Source organism: Schistocerca americana, chromosome 2 (assembly GCF_021461395.2).
Source record: "Schistocerca americana isolate TAMUIC-IGC-003095 chromosome 2, iqSchAmer2.1, whole genome shotgun sequence".
Classification (NCBI taxonomy): domain Eukaryota; kingdom Metazoa; phylum Arthropoda; class Insecta; order Orthoptera; family Acrididae; genus Schistocerca; species Schistocerca americana.
This window is the reverse complement of record NC_060120.1, coordinates 914,431,681-914,457,263: the sequence shown is the minus strand read 5'-3', so window position 1 is coordinate 914,457,263 and position 25,583 is coordinate 914,431,681. Positions and strand designations below refer to the sequence as shown.

Sequence of the window (25,583 nt, the reverse complement as noted above, 5' to 3'; positions counted from 1 at the left end):
TAAGGAAGATTACATAAAATTTATTTAAAGTTATTGTACGCTGACACACATTCTTCAAATACATATGCCAATAGTAAAGAATTGTGGTTGTTAGAATCACTTAACATTTTACTGGAAACCATTTTCTGAACTGATGCACATGGACTCAGATTTTTGACACAAAAATGAAACTTTAAATGGTATTTCTGACCTTTTCGAAGTCTGTGGAATGGAATTCATCCCTGTAATATTTATTAAGTCCTGTAGTGGAGCATAGTTTTCACCAGTATCCATCTCCATAACTAGTTTTTGCAGTGTTAATAATAAAAGTTTATGTGGAAAGGTATATCAAATAATCAATAAAATAAATAATTACACTATTATAATGACATTACAAAACTCTCTATGTTCAGTTGAAATCAAAATCATTAAAATTATTAAGGAAATTATGCACTTTCCAATTCTGATCGACATGCTGCCTTTCTGTCATTATCAAAATGCTATGGTTTCCTAAAGCTACAAATTTAACATTAAACAAATTAAAATGTAATGCGGTGCACCCAAAGAAAAATGAAACACTCAAGGATTCATCAAAAACAAGTACTGTGGTGTCTTTTGAACAAAAAAGTGTTTGATGTTTATTGCAAAGAAGATTACGTAATGTTTCATCTCAGTGGTGTAAAATCACCATCAGGAAAAATATGTTATACATCACAGACAGAATGAAAAAAAAAAAAGGGAATGTCAATTTCATGTTTTCTGATGTGATAGATGTACATCCGGTCCGAGCACTATTTATTGCAGTAAGAAGTGACAGTAAAAGGTGTAGAAGATTTGTAGTTCTAAGGTACAATCACTTGACATTACAGCTTTCACTTTGCATCAGCATACATAAATGAACAAAATAAATAAACAGAAAGCTTGAGGTATAGTTTAGCACACTGGGAGAGAAAAAGAAAAAGTCATACTTTTTTGCAAAATTAAAAAACTGTCAGCATGCTATACTTCACAGCAGGGGATGCAGCAGAATGAAGGTCAGAAAACATTCCACAGCCACATTTGCAAACAAGGGATTTCCACAGCAAAGATGAAATGGGTAGCAAGAGAATATGTCCATAAATGGTTTCCTGTCACAACCACACTTCTTCACTATTGACTACTAGTCAGACACGTTCACTAGCACCATCAGTAGCTGAGACAATGCAGCTTTCCTCAGCTCCAGAGCTCTTGCCCACAACAAATCCAGATGTTTTTCCCAATGGACTCTGCAAAGTCACTGCTGTATTGGCAGCATTGAAGTAGCCACCAGGTTTAGGCTTTAAGTGCCTGTTGTTCATCTCCATATGAACGATCTTCATAAATTCAATCTGAGCAGCCAGCTTCTGAATCTCTTCCTGCGGAATGCGATTAACAACTAAAAATCTGTCACAGTGTGCAAAAGAACAAAAACAGTAAATTTTTACTGGCATTTTTATACTGCCTGATCCCCAAAACTGATCAATTAACTCAATTATGTATGAATGCATTTTCCATTGTAGTAATAATCCTGATAACACAGTGTGCAAAAGAACAAAAACAGTAAATTTTTACTGGCATTTTTATACTGCCTGATCCCCAAAACTGATCAATTAACTCAATTATGTATGAATGCATTTTCCATTGTAGTAATAATCCTGATAACAACATTAGTACTCCAAAAGTGAGAACACAACAACAGCTTGTTTATGTGGTGATTTGATGGTAAATGAGTAAAGAGAAGCAACAAGTCCAGTTATGAAGAAGCATCCTGTCACTTTTACAGCTTCAAAATACTGTTGTCTTATTCAAGAGCAGGAGAAATATTTCACCACAGCCTCATTGTAGTACATATTGAGATAAATGGGGTAAACTTGCCAAAGAAAGCTTCAGTATACACCTGCCAATAACATACTTTTATATATCAAAGTATAGAAATTTCATCAGCAATATATATGTTGTATCAATCATATGTATAGTACATGAGTGTTCCTCTCATCAAACTTGAAACACAAGGATGTTAGATGTTAGAACTTGCAAACTTACATGCATCTGAACAAGACAGCACATAAACTGGGGATGTTACAAGATTTCTAAGATAATCACGGCCCCACAAACACACTATAACTTACAGTTTTGTATAGTACCAAAGAATGATACTTGGAAACTGTTTGTAAAGCTATAAGAACATTAAATGTATCTGTAGTATTGTTCTGGATGAGTACTAAGTGTTTAATGCACAGATAAACTACCAAAGGTTGCAATTTTTTTTTATTTATCTCACTACTTTCACCTCATCAGATGTGGGCATCCTTAGATATCCATTGCCCTGGTGCCAACATATCAGAGACTTAAAACACAGTTTAGCAACATCTTGGTGATGGTGCCAAGTTGGGCTTTAAAACATGTAATGCATTGGCACTAGGGTAATAAATATTTGAGGATGTTCACATCTGATAAGTGAAACTAGTAAAATCAGTCAAACAGTGTGTGACCTGCAGTGATTTACCTGTACATTAATTACTATGATCACTTTGACCCCTGCAGGCAATGCTAGTGTTTGCAGTGCATGAAGTAACTATTTTCCCGTGATTCAGTTAATGTCCACTATACAAAAGATTCCCATTCCTTCATCCCAGATACATAAAATTCTATGTTTCTAAGAAAACCAATTCTATAAATAACAATCAAAATACTTCCAACAGCAAGCAGAACAAAAAAAAAAAATAGTTTGCATATACCTATAAAGTGGAATAGGTGAAAGTAGCAAATAAGAAACCATTATCTTTGAATTGCAATATAGCATTGCTAATTCCATTTAACTGCATAATTTCAACTCCTCATTACACACAGAAGCCTGATTAACATGTTCATCACCATGGACCAACCTGCAGACTCCGCAGGGGTTCACGCCTGATACCATATGCCCATCAGTGGCCACATACTCAACTCTGTTTAGTACAGTATACTTTTGAGAGGTGTGCAAATTCCAAAAACACAATGTGCAAATATTGAACAAGACATTGTACCTGATTTTTTGTACACCAGTATCAACTCATTCAAGATATAATAGTTAATGCACAGTACTGCACTATAGACTGTATTAAACAGATTCGAGCACACGGACACTGGTAGACACATGGAATCACGCATGAGACTGTGGCATGTCGGCCAGCAGCCTCATAGCAGTCGGCATGTTAAATAGATAATCAAATGGGGAAAACCTGTAACTTTCTGATAATAAATACATGCGTTGCATTTTTTCAAGAGGTAAAGCATGTCATACAAGTCCAAGCAAGAGACATCAAGCAACTACCAATACTCAAAAGCAATTCTCACATGGCCACCATTCATGGACGTAAGCTCTGCAGCTACAGTTAAGGCAAGATTTTTAATCTCTCACTTGAAAAATTGTGTGCTGCTAAAAGCAAGCGTGGTTTAAATACAAAGTGCAATTCATGTACTACTATGTTACTTGTACGGCATTTCTGTTCAGTTAAACATCAAGCTAGTTATTGGTAACAATTAAATGAAAACAGAAATAAAAAATCAGAAATCTTCAAATTGCTGTTCATTTTGACTGCATCCCAATCCTCCCAAAAATGTTTCCCTGTTGTTATCTCTTCATATAATTTGTTGAGTTCTTTTTGTTAAATAGTATTGGCAGTGACTTATTTTTCCCTGTAGCATGTATCCCACTTTCATTCATCATGTTAGTGCAACATTAAAATGCTTGTGTTTCTGAAACCTCAAGACTTTATGAACTACTTTTATTGCTGCATCCTATGCTGCCAGAGATAACTTCAAAATGTAATATTTCCCAAAAGCATACTGTACATGTAATAAAGATAAAAGTGATCTGCAAGCTTAGTTACTTAACGAAACTGAAATGTGTTCAGACTATGTGTAAAATTTAGTGGACAACCATGCTGCACATTGTCATCCATCTTAAGGTGTACTTCACTTGTAAATTACTTCTGTCACATAGTTTATTTAAATAAAGAACAGAATATTTCATAATTAATAATAGAGGGAAACATTCCACGTGTGGAATGGATATGTGTGTGTGTGCGAGTGTATACCTGTCCTTTTTTCCCCTAAGGTAAGTCTTTCCGCTCCCGGGATTGGAATGACTCCTTACCCCCTCTCTTAAAACCCACATCCTTTCGTCTTTCCCTCTCCTTCCCTCTTTCCTGATGAGGCAACAGTTTGTTGCGAAAGCTTGAATTTTGTGTGTCTGTTGACCTGCCAGCACTTTCATTTGGTAAGTCACATCATCTTTGTTTTTATATATATAATTTGTACAAGACACAAAATCTGCTCTCATATTTTTTATATTTGCAAAAAGTAGATTAAAATTAAAGAAAAAATCTTTTTGGTAATTAATTCACATCATGTTCCTCCTCAATAGATTTGTTTGGAAAAGCACAGGGAAACATCCTTTCATAAGTGGACATGGCACTGGTTTTCAACTGTTCAGGGAACAACAGAAGACACCTGGGGAAGATTCCAGCAGAGGCTCTGAAACATTAAGTTTTGGTGAAGAACTCTGAAAAGGAATATGGTGGCCAATCAACCAGAAGATTTTACCATGAATGACAACAGGCATGAAAGCTAGCAGATTTACATACATTACAGCTGATCTGATAACTACCAGAGTCTAGCCTGATGATAGAAAAAAAGAGGAGCAAATGTTACTCTCATGCTGAAGAGTATACTGAAGTTGAGTAAACAGTGAAATTCTGAAAGTAAATATTTCACACATAACAGTTTTGTGAAATACAACACATAACATAGGGTTGCAAATATATTAAAATCCAAGTTGTGCAAGTACTAATCGAAAGACATATGCAGACAACTGGCACAATACTAGCAGAAATTATGAGTATTCAGTCACACATTATGAATATGATGAATTTTAGCAATAACAGATGGACATGTAAATCAATAAAACATCATCCTCTGAGTTATGCCGAAGTGTTGCATCAAACAGTGACTCATAAAAGATAATATGTAGTACACAATGACTGTCATGAATATACTTGAAAGATCATTTATTACCCTTCTCTGGTCTCCCTACAAATGTCAAGGGAGAATACTATCAACAGAATACCAGTTCACATCAGAAGAATGAAGCATTGTTAAGAATAAAAGCCAGAAAACATAATTTAAAAAAAGCCACAAGAAAGGCAGATGCTTAAATACACACAATAAGTTGTTATGCCACCAAATATTTCCATATCTGTTCCTTAAAATTCTATTTAGAATGATATATTCACATAAAAGTGTGAGCTACACTGTCAGACGACTTACACACATCATGTAAATTTTTACATCTATGTTTTTATTTGTTGCCTGCTGTCCTGGACAATGTAGTTACCTAGATTATAATGGCATTCCTATGTTGTCTACCAGAATATTTCTCATAAGAACTCAATAATTTGTATTTCTCGGACTACTCTATTGATATTTATTGTGAATAAGGCTGCTATGGCATATTCAGTATGAGATTTATGATGATACTAAGATACATGACCAAATAAGAAATGTTTGTTTAGTCATGGTTGCAAATCCCTGAAATGCATGATGAAACAAAGATATCTGAATGACAAAAACATAGGAATCTGGCTAGTGAGAAATGAAAGTCAAGTGAGAAATTTGTCATTACTAGATGTTTAAGAACAGGAAAGTGGAGGCAGATTATATCTTAGAGGAAATATCCAAGAATTTAGAAGAGCAATATTGCCATTTAATATAAACAATATTTTGAGGCAGCACCTTATATTTAGGATTATTAGAGGTGAGTCAATTGAAATGCAACCTCACTAAAGAAACAGTGAAATGAGGAGGACAGGAGGGGATTTAATGTCATCCAGAGCTCCTGCCAGAGAAATGCATCACAGATGCTACCCTGCATGGCATGGGATGCACAGCTGCAAGTCATGGTTCCCAACATACAGGCTTAGGAAATCTGCTAGTGTTTAGCCATGGTACCAACGCTGGTTGTCAGGATTTGGTGAAATGAAATCTCATGGCTCTGGTGATTACAGTAATTTGCTATATGTATTTGTGTGTTTCTTTAATGATGGAGGTTTAGGCAGTGAGAGGATCTTGGTCTCTGCATAGTCTATTTTGTGTCCCTCATCTAGACAGTGGTCCACAGCAGTGGATATTTCTTGCTGATGTATTTTGCTGTGATGTCTATGTTATTGCATCAGTCTAACATTGTGGCACGTCTGCCCATGTATGACTGAGGCCAGCATCTTTTGTGCTCACATAGGGTGGAAGCAGTTTTTGAAACACCTGTCGATATTGAATGACACAACAACCGAGAACTGTTTTTCTGCTATATGTTGACAGTGTGTCATTCAAGACAGAAATTAAGTCACAAATTCTCTCATTAGTCTCAACCTCCAAGGACTTTACCATTAAAGGAACACTCGATACAGGTATAACAAACAACTTAATCAGCAGAGATACATGATTTCCACCCACCAACACATAGGAAACAGCAGTGGTTGTGCTAAGAGAGAGAAGAATCTGGCAAAAACATACATTTGAAGCCAGAATGCTAGTGAACAGCATATTCTTTCATCCACGACTTATGGCCAGGATTTGCGTACCATACAGTGCGTAGTCTGTAGCTCATTTTCCATTTGAGGTCTTTGGGAATCTAGATCCCTTTTGATCATTTTAAATTCACTCCCTTCTTCTGCTACATGCACTTTTCTACTGAGCTAACATATAAACTGGTTTGCCATTATAAATAGCCACAGTTGCTCCTGAAGATGATTAGTGGACAGTTGTTTGAAGGATTTGCAGTTTCCACAACTTCATGTACTACATTTGAGAAATTTTAAAGCTGTTACTACATTGGGAAAACAACATTTGAGAAACTTTCAAGCAGTTACTACATTGGGAAAACCTCAAACGGCACACCTCGTCTATTTTCATATTTCATTTTGAAGCACATTATTTCGACAGTTGTGTTTTGCAGTCTTTATTTTTGGCAGTTAGTGTACTTTATAAATTCAAACACTTTCTTCATTTTCTATTTTAGGTCCCTCTATGTATCACATCAGAAAGAAATCTTAGCCTTTTTTTTGTCTTCTCAAAAGATCAGTGCAGTATTGTAATAACAGTATTTCCTAAAGACCCTGAGACCAGTTCATAATAATGTATCTAATAATAAGCTACAATCTAGACATGTAGTTCTCTTTTTTAATCAGTGTCTTTGAACAGAAAAATCATGTACTCATTTTACATGCTGCTAGCTATGGCCACTCATTCCACAAATGGAAAATCTTCTGCATTTCAGTTTTAATCCTGCAGTTGTTATAGATAAATTGAGTAATACAGTGATAATCAGTCTCATTTTAAGATCTACAGTTCAGCAAGCAAGGGAGATCTCATGAATTGTTTAATTAATGATAAATGAATAACTTCAAGTAATAGTCTACAGATGACTAAAGATAATTTAAAATATTTTTTCTTTGCTTTGGCTATGAAATTAATATTAATAAGCTAATAGATGACAAGTTCTGACATTCAATATATGCAAAAAGAGTGTGTGTGTGTGTGTGTGTGTGTGTGTGTGTGTGTGTGTGTATGTGTGTGTGTGTGTGTGTGTGCATCATGCAGCTCTTCATGTATGTATGCAAGACAAATAATATGTCTAAACATTTATGCAGAGTTACTGCAAGTCTATTATAAAGGATGGTTTGTAATCTGGATTTGTGCAAGTAACAATTTATCATTCACCATGTCAGTGAAATCAGTTCAACAGATACTGCATGAAGTTAATGAATTTCTAATTTATTGCTAAACAAAAGAATGAATATTGTTCTTAAAACATCATCAGAAACTTTATGATTATGTGCATTCAGATTTATAATGCATGTTTTTATGGTAAGAATGAGAAAATATTTTACCTCATGGTGATGAAATATTGTCATTGTTTTATTTTAAGTATGACGAATGTTTTTGCACAATCATATCATCTCTAACAATACTCTGATTTACATATATTTACCTACAACTCAAAATGTAAGGGAGCTATGCAACAAGGTATTAAAATAACAGTCATATTGTAAAATAAAATTTTCTTTTTCAGCAATAATAAAATGCTTTGCCTTTCTTATGTTTCACATCACCCTCCTCATTTTTCTATCTTTTGATTAACTGATAGTTTTCAGCAGGGAGCTGCAAACACAAATGTTTCATTTTACCAATAAATACTGTAAAGAGCTCTGAGTCAAGAGTAAGCATCATTATTAATTTCTGTTATGTGTTGTAGGTAAGAAGTGCAGTAGATACAGTGAAGTTGTGAACACGCCTTTGTGACATGTCACTAACATTACTGTGCACATGCACTGGCACTCTGTGTAATCTTGTCCTTGCTAAAGCTACCTTCAGTTCCTCATTTTCTTGGTACAGATCTGGAGTCTCTTCCGGCATCAATCCAATACCATTAAGAGAGAAAGATGCTGTTACTCCCCGTGCACGTGCACGGTTGTCCCATTGATCACCTTGACCACGTAGCACACGCACAATCTGTGTGAAAAAAAGCAACACATCTTAATTTTTACCGTTATGAAAAGAAGATCACACTGAAACAAATCATAATTATGATACAACATGCATGAAACAGCTACAAAACCAGTGGGACAACTACCATTCATTCAATACACAGGAAATTGTATGTAGCAAACATTTCATGACCATTTCTTTCTAAAAATGATTTAGTGAGATCATAATATCCAGTAAAGCCTTCAAAGGCAGTCCCCATAAATTATTCTTACTTTGTTTGCATTTCTTATGGAGCAAAGTCTATTATGAGAGAAGGAACTTCATGATTTAATGTAAATAATTACCAGAGGAGTAGTAATTGGACTGGTCGAGGAAGGTGAAAGAAATAGGCTATGTCTTTCCACTTGACATCCTATGTTACAAATTAAATTTTCAGTCTTAAATATATAATTAGGCTTTGTTGTAAGCATACTATTTGCCTTAAATACATCTCAGTAACTGACGTGAAAGAGTAATGTTAGCTAGTTATGAATATATGTCACTGAGTAATTGGTGATTTGATATGTCCAGATTTTAAATTCACATCCTATTACTAAATTTGGTACTGTGTGATTCTGAGTTGCTGTTTGTCTGCCTCATGAGGTTTTAGAAGCCCCTGACCAAGCACAGCCTCAGATGAACCAAAATACCCGTGCAGTGTCTGTGACATGTAATGTACTGTACCTCACGATATAACATTCTGCATTTAGTGAATGCACGGCAGAACAGTATGAATAATGTGTTAAAAATCCCTTTGAAAATAACCTCACATAATTTACTGAATGCTAGGTGTTTTCCTGCTCTTAAAGTTCTTGTCCTGGAAAAATTCAGTGTGAAATGATTCAGGAAGGAGCATTATGAAGAGAAATAGGGAAAAAACTGAAGAGGATAAGAAGAGCAGAAAAAAGATAACCCTGTGCCACCACACAGATGGAAAATATTTTTAGGAGATGAAGAAAGTTGTAGGAGGATGAAAATCAATAATGCATAGCTTTCAATACTTTCTACAGTAAAGCTCCCAGGTGAGAATTTCAGCCTGCATCACAATAGCTATTGTCAACTTGTTTTCAGGTTAAAACATATTCAGATATGTGATTTATCTGCCAATGATAGTCAAATGAGAATAAAATGTGATGAGCAGATGGGTTTAGTAAATATTCCTACAATACTTTAAATATTGTTCCCACTTAAAATAAACACAGGAAATTTAAACAGAAGTAAGGACAATGAATGGAAAACACACGAGATTAAAACCCATCCTATAAGAAATAGAGAGCATTGTCTAAGTCAGAGAAGAAGCTGTAAAGAAGAGTTAAAATTGCCTTGGCAACAGTATTTGAAAATTAACCAGTGTGTTATCAAATAAAGTGAAACATATCTATCATGCATAAAAAAAACAAAATGCTCAAAGATTAACACAAAAACAACCATCAGAATGATTAAAACATGAATAAACATAGGTTCCAGGACACTAACTGTGACAAAAATGATGACACATCAAAATATTTACTCACCAAATTCAGTAACTAGTTTTTGGCAATAGCACTGAGTATAAGATTTACCAATAAACAACCGAATATATATGCGTCATCTCTGGCTAGCAGTATTTACCGCCATCATAATTTAAAACTATCAACCCCTCTGGTGATTTCAAAAAATTATAATTGTGTTCCTAATATTAATCATTCTTCATGTTATGATAGCGTACCAGCAGATATTGAAATATGATGTTCACCATCCCCCCACCCTGCATGACTTATCTTTTCTAATCAACAATAAAATAAGGCATAGTTCTGAAAGGCTTAAACATAACGCAGTAAAAAGACTGCATTTTCCTGTATCTCCACAAATTGTTATGCCCAAGTTTTTGTATAAATTCACTGAATCTAGTTGAGGCTCACTGTATTGTAGTCATAGGTTACAACTCTTTTTAGTTTTATTAAATACACAATTTTACATTTCTGTACATTTCGAGGATAAGGTCAGAGTTTAATTGCATCACTTAGAGGAGCTGAAAGTGCTTTTCCCAGATTCCTCATGGCAGATGGGCATCATCTTTAGTCTATGTTTGGAAACCAGGTCACTCATTACACCTTTGTGGAGATTTCAAACAATACTGTACACACCTCATCGATTGTGGAATCATATCCTCTTCCATGTTCTGATGAATTAATTTTGAAACTGCCTGGGGGTCAGAATTTCTCTAATATAAATCAGTTAGAACCTTATTTTCCACTTCCTTTGGATGAGATTTCCGAAGTCATCCTGGCATTAAATACTATTTTTGGGCTCCATCAGTATAAAAGGTTATCTTTCAACACTGCTAGTTAGTCACAGTGTAAATGCACTATGTCCTGCAGCTCTGTCATGGCATTAGTAAAAATGTACCTGTAGATGCACACACGCACACACACACACACACACACACACACACACACACACACACACACACAATAGGTGGCTGCGGATCACTACAGCTAGCTTACTAGCAATATTTCAGAAATTTCTAGAATAAACTATGGCCAACAATGCACAATGTGTCAATTATCTGGATGGTATAGTAACAACAGGAATACGTCAGATGCAGCATGCATCAAATCTCCAGCAGTATTTTCAGTTCTTTTGAAAACCATATTAAAGAGTAAGTTGTCAAAATTCTCCTTCTTTCAGTCTTCTGTTAAGTATGAGGACTGTTCAAAAAATTCCGGAACATTCGTAATTTTGTGACAATGGTGTGTCGGAGTGTAATACATTTGGTATCCCTGAACATGCCTGTGTTTAATGTCTAACTGTAAGAAGTTTCATTGTTGTATGTCTGTTAGGTATTATTCAGTGCTGCACTAAGTAGAATGTTGTCACACATTTTGAGAATTTTAAGATGGCATAGCTAGGGGAGCAATGCTTTTGCATTAAATTTTACATGAAACTCAAGAAAACCTTTACAGAGTCACAACAAATGATGCAGGAAACCTATGGTGATGAGTGCTTAAGTTGTACTCAGTGTCACACATTAGTCACACAGCTTAAAAATGGCTTGACCCAAGTTAAAGACGACCCTCAATGTCTACCAACAGCTCATGTCAGGAACATCGATGAAGCTGTGCATGCCAATCAAAGACTGACTGTCTGAGATATTGCAGAAGAATGTAACATTTCAGTTGGATCATGTCATGACATCCTGACATGGCATCTTGAAATGCATCATGCTGCCACCAAGTTTGATCCACAGTTCATGAGTCAAGATCAGAAAGACATTCACCTCGCAATCTGTGAGGAGCTTCTGGAGTGTGCAAATGAGAATGAGATGTTTCTTAAGAGAATCGTAACTCATGATGAGACGTGGTCTACAGCTATGATGTTCAGACTAAGGTTCAATCTTCACAATGGGTGGGGAAAGGTTCTCCAAGATCAAAGGAACCTTGTCAGGTCAGATCAAATGTCAAAACCATGCTGATAGTTTCCTTCGACTTTGAAGGATTAGTTCATCATGGATTCACGGAAAAGGGACAAATTGTTAAATGATGGTACTATCAGGACGTGTTGTAATGCCTGCAAGAAAATGTGAGAAGGAAAAGGACTGAAACGTGGCGAGACAATTCATGGCTCTTGCATCACAATAACACACCTGCACATTCAGCACACAAAACTAAATCACTGTGCTGCCTCATCGTCCATACTCTCCAGACCTGGCCCCTGTGGACTTTTTTTATTTCCTAAGTTGAAAACCCAATGGAAAAGATGAAGATTTGCAACAGACGATATGAAAGAAAACTCGCTGACAGCACTTCACACGATCTAGCAAGAGGTGTACCAATGCTGCTTCCAGAAGTGGAAGAGGCACTGGGAGCAGTGTATCAATGTTGGGGGAGAGTATTTCGAAGGAGACCATGCACAATAAGTAAAAGGTAAGTGTAGACAAATTTTGTGGACAAAATTCTGAAATTATTTGAACAGAGCTCATATGTACGATATATTCTTAGGGGGAATCAGGGAATGTGCCAGCCATTTCTCATATTCCAACAATTAACAAGCTAAGGTAACCACAGGTCTTTATGGACAAGGTTACATAATATCTGAGTTATTCCTCAAACTGCAACAATAACCCAATAGTTGAATCAGTTGCAGGGGAAAGAGGTCCCTTTCCAATGGCCCACAGGTTGTCACCAAGCATTTCTTAAGCTGAAGAAATTTCTCCAAACTGCTTCTTTTATGACCTTGTATTAGCCACATTTACCTCTAAATCATCATATATGTCACCCTCACCCTTCTCCCTGTATACCCGTAATAGACATAAGATATCTGTTAACGAAACTGTATTTATTTGGATTAAAGGTAAAGGTACATGTGAATATGTAAAATTTGTTGGGGCTGTTCTATCACACAAGTACCCACATGGTTCAAAATGGTCTATCACATTAGCCTCTAATACATTCACTACAGCACAAGAAAATTATTACCAGATAGAGAAGCAGGTACTGGCAAGTGGTGTCCAGAAGTTCTGCATTTTCTAGTATGGTAACAAATTTCATCTGGTCACATATCATGAGCCACTGTTGCTCATATTTAGCCCCGTATCAGTGATGCCTTACTGGACTTCTCAAGAGGTTTCCAAACTGGGCACTTTTTATATCAAATTATCAGTATTCCATTTATTACCACACATCAACCCAGAACGCAAAGGCAAACATACTATGGTTCCCTATGGATGTTGATGACGATTGTGATAAACAAAAAACTCTTCACTTTCACACTGATTCACAACTGGAACAGCCAGTAGAAGGTTTTCCCATTGCTTCCAGGCATGTCACAGTAGTCAGCCATAAGGATCAGTCCTTGAGACCTTTGCCAGTTTGCACAACTGGCTGGCTACAGGCCCTTCCTTTGGCAGCTTGCCCTGAAATTCATTGTGTCTTTTCATGAAGCCCTGTTCTTCATTTTCTAAAAGGCATCCTACTGATGAATCAAAATGACTGTCAGTGTTGAGTGGTGATTCCAGAGGTTCAGCACTCCTGCGTAAGTCCGACTAGGACATTTCGAGAACAAATAATCATGCCTGGTGACATTTGTGTTAGCAATGAGTTTATGAGGATATTGTGTATATGGCTCAACAATGTCAAACTTGTCAAAAGCAACAACCTGCATCATCCCAAGCCCCCCCCCCCCTCCAGACATGGGTCTACACCTACTCAGCCATGGGATTGTGCACCTGAAGATTTTGTGGGTCCATTCCATGGGACCATGTGGTTGATTTTAACAGACAATTATTCTCATTTCCCACATGTCATCAGAATGCAACAGACCATGATTGATAATACCACTAACATCCTCATTACTGATTCTTCTACTGAAGGAGCCCAACGAAACCCTTGTCAACAATAAAGAACTGCAGTTCGCATCCCCCTTTCAACGGTTTTCCACCCAGAAAGGAAACAAGCATATTACCACAGCTCTGTTTCAACCTGTCTCTTAAAGGTATGGCCACACATTTTGGGTGAACATTTAAAACACAGAAGTTAAAAACTGTTAACATCCAAATGCATCAATTTAGCACTGTCTTCTTTTTTATTCTCTTAATAGTGCAATAATGATCTACAATCAAAGCCCGGTGAAACTCTTCCAAGGATGCACTCATCCTTTCTTGTTACATCTCTAGCACCCAGCATTCATAGAAGTACGAGCAGTTACACCCTTTAAAGGCAACATCTCCATCTGGGAGGAGGAGGATATTGGTGTTTAACGTCCCGTCGACAGCGAGGTCATTAGAGACGGAGCACAAGCTCGGATTAGGGAAGGATGGGGAAGGAAGTCGGCCGTGCCCTTTCATAGGAACCATCCCAGCATTTGCCTGGAGTGATCTAGGGAAATCACGGAAAACCTAAATCAGGATGGCCGGACGTGGGATTGAACTGACGTCCTTCCGAATGCGAGTCCAGTGTGCTAACCACTGCGCCACCTCACTTGGTCTCTCCATCTGGGCACACATGTTTGGGCATATGCGTGGCTTGAAACAGGGCCTCATCACTGCCCAGCAAGGCTGCCAGCTGAACTTCTTTTCCTCATTATTTTTGACATATTTCCTATTTATCAATAAATTTTAACACTAATTCATAATTTCCAGCCTTCCATAGTTTTTTGTGTACCGAATAGTTTGCTAATCATTCATCTTCCCAGTATTTTTAATTTATTTGGATTATAGTGCAATGATAGACATGCACTTACGTATAGATATTCTGGCTTCATTACTGTATTGTAATGTATTGGTGTTGCACTTGTAGACAGGCATTTTTATTGTAAAGGTCTTTAGTTTTGGCACATGCCCTTCACATTTTATGTATCCTTTCTTCAGTAGCAGCTTTTTCCATGCTATTTCCTTGCATTTTCTGTCCAAGGTATTTAAGTTTACAATTTTCTATTTGTCCAATATCGGTTTACAGAAATTTAGGTGCATTTTTAATGGTTACAAATTTTTTTTCTTTACATGTTCTGCTGGCTATTTCTTTTAAATTTTAAAAGTTTAAATTGCTGATAGGTGGCACTTTTTATCACAGGATGCAGTTTTCCTGTGAGCCAGAATGCATAACACAGTATGTCATTCAGTCTGTTCATTGCTCTGAATGGGGCACATAACACTATTCTTGACTGATACTATATTATGGCTGCACATCTGTGCCTTGCTCTATACTGGGCATATAAAACACATTTCCAAAATGAAATATTCACTCTGCAGCAGAGTGTGTGTTGACGTAAAACTTTATGGCAGATTAAAACTCTGTGCCAGGCGAAGACTCAAACTCAGGACCTTTGCCTTTCACGGGAAATTGCTCTACCATCTGAGCTGCCCAAGTACGACTCACTACCCATCCTCACAGTTTCAATGCCGCCAGTAACGTGTCTGCTACCATCCAAACTTCTGCCAAGAAGTTTCATATCAGTGCACACTCTGCTGCAGAGTGAAAATTTCATTCTGGAAACATCTCCCAGGCTGTGGCTAAGCCATGTCTTCGTGATATTCTTTCTTCCAGGAGTGCAAGGTTCGCAGGAGAGCTTCTGTGAAGTTCCGAAGGTAGGAGACAAGGTACTGATGAAACTGAAGCTGAGAGAACAGGTCGTAAGTCGTGCTTGGGTAGCTCACATGGTAGAGCACTTGCTCGCAAAAGGCAAACATTCTGAGTCTGAGTCTCGGTCTGGCACACAGTTTTAATCTACCAGGATGTTTCATATCAGCGCACACCCTGCTGCAGAGTGAAAAATTTCATTCTGGAAATTTCCCTCGGCTGTGTCTAAGCCATGTCTCCGCAATACCCTTTCTTCCAGGAGTGCTAATTCTGCAAGGTTCGCAGGAAAGATTCTCTGAAGTTTGGAAGGTAGGAGAGAAGGTACTGGCAGAATTGAAACTGTGAGGACGGGTTGCAAGTCATGCTTGGGTAGCTCAGATGGTAGAGCACTTGTCCATGAAAGGCAAGGGTCCCCAGTTCGAGTCTCAGCCTGGCACACAGTGTTAATCTGCCAGGAAGTTTCATAAAACTTTATGCTCAAGAATTATGATGTTTTTGGAAAATGAACATCTCCTCTATAAAAATCAACATGGACTCTGCAAACAGAGATGCTGCGAAACTCACCTCGCTCTATTCCCCCATGAGGTCCAAAGTGCAGTGGACAATGGCTCTCAGGTTGATGGCGTGTTCATTGATTTCAGTAAGGCAAATGACACAGTTCTGCATTGCCAATTAATGGCATTAATGGCAGAGTATCATAGTAGCCCTGTGATTGTTTCAAGACTTTCTTGCAGATGGAACTCAACACGTCACTCTTAACGGTACTAAATCAACAGATGTAAAGGTAATATCCGGAGTACCACAGGGAAGTGTGATAAAGACCATTGCTGTTTCAGGGTGTATATGCGGACAAGGAAAAAAAAATCCCAGATTTCTCCCGGATTTCCTGCTTAAAGATACACTTTCTCCCGGGTGGAAACATAGTTTTTCCCTGTTAATTGACAGTATATTTTCTCTCAGAACTGTATAACTTATCAATCCTTTGAATGGTTATGGCTTTATACATGCGCCTAGAATTTCCTGGCGGTTTAGAAAATGAAACTCAGGGGAAAAAACACCTTTTGGAAAGATGTTTGATGTGCAGCAACATGTATGCTGCATATTTTCATATTATGAAAGTATAAATTCGAATTCCACCAAACACCACATTTACTTTCCAAAGCACTGAAATCGAGACTGCGATGCGTATTTGTAAGCCAGTCATAGCTCATGTCACATGATCTTGCCAGTCGATGACAGCGGATATTCAGAGCTTCGGACACGTGGTGTAGTCAGCCAATAGCAACATTACTGTTTAATACCGCGATCACACGAACAGGAAAAGTTAAAGGTTTTAATTAATATATATAATGTTGCTACAAGAAAAAAAAAAGCTTTCACATATAATAGTGGTCTCTAAGGCCAATACACTGCAAGAGAAGCTAAGCTTTCACATATAATGTTGGTCTTTTATGCACGTATTACATTTTAAGATATATCACACAAGTGTGCCAGTAAATTTTTTAATAATGACATAAAAGTGTGATCTTCTGGGCTATAAATTCTTCTACATGGCTCGTCATCAAAGAGCTGATTTTGAATGAGTCCCAGATTCCCAGTGAAGTAGGCATCAACCTGATATTAAGCTTTTCAATGTGGTTTCAGGATGTAAGTTTCCTTGGGTACCAGTACTTTGTTATCTCATGTCTGGTTCTTTGTTATAGCAAAATGTCATACGTGCTAGAAGATGAAAATGTACACTTGAAATGCACCGCACAGTTGAAACTAGCCAATAGTCTGAAATTAAACCCTTTGTTTCAAATATATTGACTGCCTCAGTGGAAAAGATTAATAAAAGAAAATTTCTTCCACAAACCGATAAAAATAACTCCATTGTTCTGCATGGCAATTAATGCTTGACTATCAGAAAGGTGGAAATAAAATAAAATCTGAAACTAATAATGTATTTTAGCCTTCCGTTATTAAGTGAATGTATTTTAATTCACATGATAGCTTCCGGCCAAAAAAATCAATTTTGTTTTCATTTGACGTGAGTGCAGCAGACAAAGAGGAAACAGCAAAATCACTAAATGTAAACACGGGTCACATGGAGACTACCCGTTTCCCTATTATAACTCAGACTGCTCTGTGCATCAGACCCATATCCACAATATTTCCGAACCGGGGCAATAGTAGATAGTGATGTCCCTCGAGCGTTTGAGATAGGATGTCAAAAATTAAAAAAAAAATTGAATTTTCGAAAAATGTTCATTCTGTAGTGCACATCTTTCTGAAGAGTCTGATACATAAAACATACTTGTCTGAGGAATTGGAAGACATTTTATTTGATCTTAAGTGTGCAAAAGTGCAGCGGCACACCTCTTCACACAGCATTCTTCTATCGCACATCACTGTATTTCGGTCTGTGGAATTGAAACGTGTATATTTTGCACTGGATGCCATCAAACTATATTCAGGACAGTGGAAATTAAAATGTCCTATGGTGCCTCTCCTGCTTCCAGTCGGCCTCTTCAGAAAATTTGCACTCTTTACTCCCTATTAGCTAAAAACTTGCTGCTTTGTGTGACACAAATTTAAATATAGGATACATAAAACCAGTAAAGAGAAGAGACAAGCAAGACAGTACACATTTCTTCAATCCTTAGCTCCTAGAATTTTTTTCTCTCTAATCTTCCTACAGCTTTACATGGCATGCTTTCCTTTCTGCGAAAGGATCATCAAAGTTCGTCAAATGCTTTGCTACATGAAAAATCGAAATGTCGCTGTCTAATACTGAAAAATCTGTAATTACAAATAGGCCCAAGACTGGTGTGGTTTCTAGACCTGATTACCTGTATTTTGGTCACTGCCTGCGAGATAAAACTAAATAGGCCTTTATAATACTGCAGCAATTGTAACACACGCCAAATAAATGAGACTGTTTTGGCAGAAATGATCATTTTTATAACACAGCAGAATATAATTCACAAAGTACCAATATCAATTGCCTATTAGGCCTACTACAAGCAAAAAGCTTTACGTTAGGAAATAGTTTTACTAGTTTTACACTTCATTCATATGCTCCAGTTTCTCAAGCATGAGATTGAAAAGTAGTAGTGCAAAATTTTTATTCTTCCTCGTTCTAACAAACAATGTTGTCATTACTAATTCTGTATCTATTCCGGCCAGTGTCAAATCTTATTCACCAGTTAACTTGACTAACTCTGCCAGAATCACCGGTTTAGTTATCCTGTGATTATTCTCTGGTTAGGCGTCATTATGTGTTCGTACAATGCATTTTCTGCACTACTTCCAGAATAGACCTTAAAGCGGCTGCTAGCCGGAGACTGTACAACTAGCCCTTGCTAGTATATCGATCTGGCCAAATATTTTCTGTCAAAATTTCATTTTCTTGGATACACCGAGAAGATAATACGTAATCTTTCTTACCTGTTAGTCATTTATTCGCACCCTGGTAGTCTGAATCTATGGATTTCACTGGTAATCATAACAATGCTCATCATTCGGAAACCTAATCAACCACATAATCAGACAGTGGTTGGCTTTCTTTTATTCGGCTGTACTCTGCTCAGCTCGTATAGCCCCTTTTGTCTGCAGGAAAGTTTATTTCTAGTTGTGACGAGGATTCCACTGACAGAAACATCACATACACTATGCACACATTGAGAAATCAACTTATGATTCATTCAGAAATCAACTTAGAATGTGTTCAACAATGTTCAAAAACCGACAGGGACACGTTACAAAGTCATACGAATAATAGATATACCAATGTGTGCTGGGTGCTAGGCGCTTTGTGAAACAAGGTTTTTTCCCCTCCCATACACACACACACACACACACACACACACACACACACACACACACACTCCTAGATCCAGGGCTGCTGCGCAATGTGGCAGCTTGTCCATGCCAGCTTTTTTACTGCTTACACAGCCAACAGCCACGTTTCTGTAGCCACAAGCGGAAGAAGATACTACTCAACTGCGCATGCACATGATCCCACTCGTAACTGCTAAAACAAATCTAATGTTGTGACGTCATGCTCATCGGAGGCAATTTGTTGTTACGAAGCATTGCATAGTCTTCCTAAAGCCTTTGACACATTTTGCTGTTGGCAGACGCTTGTATGAGCACTGTGTTTTGTTGCTGTATATGGCACATTTCCTTCGCAATTTAAGTTTTATTTCAGTTTTTTCTCTCGTTCATGTTTTATTACTGCAGTATCATTCTGCAGTAGCAGGATACAGTAATATCCTCTGTTAGAGTATTGGTTCTTACCAATCAAAATTATAAAAATTTAACTGAGAACAAAAACAATGAAAAATTCCCGCAATTCAAAAAAATTCCCGGGTTTTTCCCGGGTCGTAGAAACCCTGTGTTTACAATATATATAAATGACCTAGTAGAAAGCATCGTATGCTCTTTAAGGCCATTCGCAGATGATGCAGTTGTCTATACTGAAGTAGCAATGCCAGAAGAGAGTAAGAATTTGCAGAACAACCTGCAGAGAACTGATGAATGGCAGTTGACCCTGAATGTAAATAAAGGTCACATATTGCACATACATAGGAAAAGAAATCCACTACTGTATGGCTACACTATTGATGACAATCAGCTAGAGACAGCATCTGCCATAAAATATCTAGGCCTAACTATCCAGAGTGAACTTATGACAATATAAAACAGGTAGTGGGAAAAGCAGACACCACACTCAGATTCATCGGAAGAATCTTAAGCTGAATGCATCATCCAAAGGAAGAAATTGTAATAACTGGAGAACAAAACTTCCTAGAAAATCTCACCGTGTTGCTGATTACATTGTAGTTCTTGCAAAACCATTCATGGAGAACATTCCCAAACCAACTAAATGAGCCACCAACACAAGAGAGATTTGATATGTCCACATTAAAAGTGTTAGCGTGTGGGGAATGCGGCAACCCTTACTGCCCTCAATATAGTTGATTCATTCGTTCATTGAGATTTGTGTACGGCATCATGAAGAAGAGCCCACAGGGATGTGGAATGAGTCCAGTTTATCACGCAGACTTTGAAAACAGCCACTACTCCTCATCATTTACCACTTAGCTGCATTTTTTATCTAATACTTCAAACAAAGCATTTACTTAACTTTATGGCAGACCACTATCAGCAGTCTATACACTGGCAAAGTCAGGATCTATCTAATACAAAAATTAGGATTATCCAGAATTTACATTCTTAAGCCCAAATATTGCGATAAATTGTATAATGAGTGACTAATCAGCAATTCTTTTACTTTTTTTTTAATATTTAGAGATGTCCAATTTCCTGCCTGATGTTCACTGGCAACCAAAACTCTATTCTGAATCAAGAGAGGGTTGTATACTCTATTTGTAAACCACTTCTTCTTCTAGTATTATGGTTATGAATTGCTGATTTTGTCCTAAATTCGCGCTTGTTATTAACTGCAACTACCATTAAGGAGTCTATGTATATTAAGGAGTATAAATGTAAGAATTCCTAGACCCCCGAAAAGGTTTCTGCAAGACATTCGGTTATCAGCTGTGCACAATATTTTTATTGTACCATTCTGTAGAATAAATACTTTTTTCACCTAGGATGCAATGTCCCAGATGATAATGACAAAGTACAGAACTGAGTGAAAATATATTACAAATACTGTCTGCGTGTCAATACAATGAGCTTTTTGGTTCACTTACCCACATGATGGTGCCATTCAGTTTATTACCCATCTGAATGTACAGAAAATTTGCACATGACACCTCATCCAATGTCTGTGCATTCTAAGATGTGCTACAGGTGTGGAAAGAGTAACTGTTGGATTCATCAGGTGTATGTGCATTCTAAAATGTGCCACAGGTGTGGAAATACTAATGGTCGGTTTTGGATAAGAAAACATACCTATACCATTAATGAGTCTCACTGTCATTTATTTACATTAAAATTATTTTCTTCTATATCACTACTGTGTGTTGGTCTCATAAAATATTGTGAATATTCATCTTATTTGCATAAAGTAATTGTGGGTCACTGCAACCAGTGTACACTTTGTGTGTCACCCCAGAGGTGTACACTACTAGCATTAACATACATAGGTTTCAGATTAAATGTTGCAGTACAATAAGCCCTCACTAAACTGAACTTTACTGATGTGAAATTCACAATAATTCAGACTGGTTGCTTATCACAAAGTGAAAAGCTGTCTTAGTATACTAGAAACGTTTGCTCCAAGCTCATTTATTAGAAAATGTTGAACACATCCTCTTCCCTTTCCAATCACTTCATCAATGGTTGATAATGAATACTGTATGTATCAGTGTTGGTCATAAGCATGCAAAGAAGTTGATGTTCATTCAGTTTGATGCTGAAACCCACAAGATACATTGTGCTAAATTTTGTCTCTGTGATCAATTAAAAGACTTTTAAACTGCTGTACAGCACACGCAGTAAACAGGATGAGTGTTAGGAGTAAATACAAAGCATTAAATGAAGAAGGTAAAATAAGTGAGGCTTGATAAAATCCATGCCAGTACTTCTGTCCATATTCTTCTGACAGTTTAGCACTGGTAATTTGATATTTTATGATGTTAAGAGAAACAGTAGTAAATCTTTGGACTTGGTGCTAAAACAAGACAAACAAGTCAAGAATAAAATCAATCAGTTGGACCAAAACTGACTACCACTGATAATGTTGTCTAAACCATGTACCAACAAGAACACACTGTCAGAATTATTGTAAGTGTGTAGTACTGGAAGGCTGTTTTGATTCTATAATTGGCACAATATCTCTAACAGACAAGTATGTTGAAAATGTTTAAGTGCAGATGTTTCAAGTGTTCAACCATTTTGTAAAGAATTAAAGACCAGTTTAGAAGAGAGAAATCTCTCTTTGGCAATGTTCTACACCACAGATGAAACTCGCTTGTTTACGAAATTCAGCCCTGACAATACACAGACAAGTCAACACCTGTAACTGAGCTAGAAAGAATCACTGATCTTTAGTGTGCTAATGCTGTTGATTCACACTGTTTAAAATCACTTGCAACTGGGAAATTTGCAAAACTGATGGCAATCAAAAGTATTATGTAGCATCTCACTTACTGACAAAGCTAATGAAGCTAATAAAAGAGTAATTTTTTTCTTTTCAAACGAGAAATGGAATTTATTCTTGAAGGAATAGATGATTCAGATTTCCAGGATTCATTTGGAGCTATAACCATGGAGGACATTTGACAGTGGCTGGATAAAGATGAAGTTTTGTAATCAAATACTGAGGACAAAATAATGGATGATGTACAAGGTGTTTCTAGTGATGAAGAGGAAGTCAATGATATTAGTGGATGTAAATGTAATAGACCAAATCCAACATATAACACTTTGGTGACTAAGCCTGTTAACAACTTGGGCTACAAAGGACCACATATGAGTATATCTCAGGCCACAATGTACAACAAAGCATGAGCCACCGGCCACTCGAAAAATGGACTGGTTTCTTATGAGACCACTGTATGGACATCTCACTACTTGTCAACTGACAGGTGCTCCCCTATGTTTATAGTTTCTAAAGTTACTTCAAAAGAAGCAGTAGCAAACAAAAGATATGTTATTATGGCTGACTTAACTATTGTGTGCTTGCTTTGTCATGAGATTTGTGCGCGTATTCACTACATTTTGCTGTTTGCGTAATTCTACTACAAATATGAGACATTTTCTCAATGAGCAAGACATTTCAGAAGCTCTAGATGATGAACTGAGTGGTTCTGGTTTGGAGGGAGAAATATCTCAATGGGAATAGCCTGAAGAAGACTTCTATTTGGATAAGCTGTGGCCTGACATATTTTTTGTCACTAATATTGTTGCTGCAGATGCTGCTGCCATAATTAAAATTTCATTCTGTTTTATTTATCCTCATATCATCTGTCTTACAGACGAATCTGGTGACAATGCACCATCCAATAAAGGTTTGCTAGATTTGTTTGGAGAAGACGAAACAATTTTCTGGAAAATTACGCGGGAAGGGACAAGTTGGTATTGTAATGAAAGCAATGTATGTCTCTGCGCGCCAGAATACTTCAGACTTTTACATACAAATGTCAGTTATGTGTGAAATTCCTCAAGAACTCACCTCACACTTTTTAAAGGATGTTTATTCTTTTTGTCATCATTATTGTAAAATTTGAAGTCTGTCATAGAAATCAAATAAAGATGAAGCTTGAATTTTGGTTTTTCTTTCACGTGTATTATCCTACAAGATATATCATCCACAAATCTACAACTAACAATTTAAATAATAGTATAAATGGCTTGTTTCCTGGTCCCAAATTTTTCTAAGTGACTAGAGCCGAAAGTGTTAAACTGTCAAACCATAAGGGATAATTCTGACACTCTTAGCAATTTTACGGGCATTAATCCAGATTGTCAAAAGTGTTACCTTTTTAAATGTTAATAAAGATAGTTTACACGGTTTTTTCTTATTTTTATTGTTAATCAAATGCCCATTTTCTTATCTATCAGTTTTTTTCTGTTTTACTAATTGGTATGCAGATGTGGCTCTGCTGCCTCAGGCATTATTAACACCATATCCTAAATTTAATTCTCAAGAGGATAATTGTTATTTAAATGAGTGATATGTGGAAGAGCTATTCATATACTGTACCTTAGGACCAAATACAAGCCCCACTGTGACAGATGTACTCAGCTGAGTTCGGATGAAACCTAGCAGATACTTGATGTCAGGGCCAGCATGAGGAAAGATGAACAAGCTGTGGAATCAACGAAAATACATGATTAACACAAACACAAGAATACGTTAATCTTCATGATATATGATTACACTTGCATCAATAACTGTTTCTTGTAACTGTTATGAAGATACAAGTCAGATAAAACACAAGAAGAAGTTAGGATAAATTACTGTGTTAATATAATTGACTGGATTTAAAAAAAGCCAAGTATTTGCAAACAAACAAGTAATAGACGTTCCTTGGTGCATTTATTCCAAATGACATGTTTCAGGCTCTGCCCATCATCAGATTCCGTGGTGTAAATAAAGTACCAAATAATTAGTTACACATTTTTTTAAACACCAAATGTTAACAAGAGTGCGCAAAATCGAACTAAGTGTCAGAATCAATACATACCATTTCATATCAAAAATAGCTTCGACAGTTTTTTCCTTACTAATACGTTCAAGAATCTATTTGTTTGTGACTATTCAGCTTTTCTAAAATCCAGTCAATCATATTAATAATAATGGTCGCATACCTCTACCAGTAGTTTCCGACCAACTTACATAAAATTACTATATTTTCTTAAATAAATCAAAATGAAAAGATATAAGGACAGGCCACCTCTTAAGGTACAAACAAAGCCTGCAAAGTGGGAAGGTAAGTAATGAAATGATTAAAGACATAAGTAGGTAATGTGTGTGTTATTCAATGACTTACAAAGTTTTTAAACTATCAGGAAAATAATATTTATACCACAATGTAAAGTGTCTGTCTGTTTCATCATATTCTGCAAGTCTCTGTCCACTTAATTGGGTTTAAGGATGAAAAATAATAACTGGAACACAAATCCATTGAATATGCCATACGTAATAGTTCTTAAGAATAAAGCTCATGCACTTTAGCAGGAATGACATGAGGCCACATTATCATGATGGAAGAGAATTGTCTTCTGCATAGTAAGTAGCCATTTTTATCTATACAATGACTTTCATTATCTGCAGGAGATGAGGATAAAACTGCGAAGCAACCTTGTAGACATGGACTATGAGCACTAGACCATAAGTATGGTTGTTGTTGTTGTTGTTGCAGTCTTCAGTCCAGAGACTGGTTTGATGCAGCTCTCCATGCTACTCTATCCTGTGCAAGCCTCTTCATCTCTGAATAATTACTGAAACTTACATCCTTCTGAATCTGCTTAGCGTATTTGTCTCTTGGTCTCCCTGTATGACTTTTA

General features: G+C 36.8%; 1 protein-coding gene across 1 annotated transcript in view; it reads right to left on the bottom strand.

Annotated features, from left to right (window-relative positions):
• Positions 1–723: 723 nt before the first annotated feature.
• The window catches only part of LOC124594537 (probable G-protein coupled receptor CG31760), a 1,575,154-nt gene continuing 1,550,294 nt past the window's right edge, over positions 724–25,583 (bottom strand). Inside the window, exons 14-16 of the mRNA XM_047132910.1 lie at positions 24,277–24,382; positions 8,404–8,547; positions 724–1,373 (exon numbers count right to left, since the gene is read on the bottom strand). Of these exons, the coding sequence (XP_046988866.1) occupies positions 1,143–1,373; positions 8,404–8,547; positions 24,277–24,382 (481 nt within the window). The 3' untranslated portion in view covers positions 724–1,142. The remainder of the gene's footprint in view (positions 1,374–8,403; positions 8,548–24,276; positions 24,383–25,583) is intronic.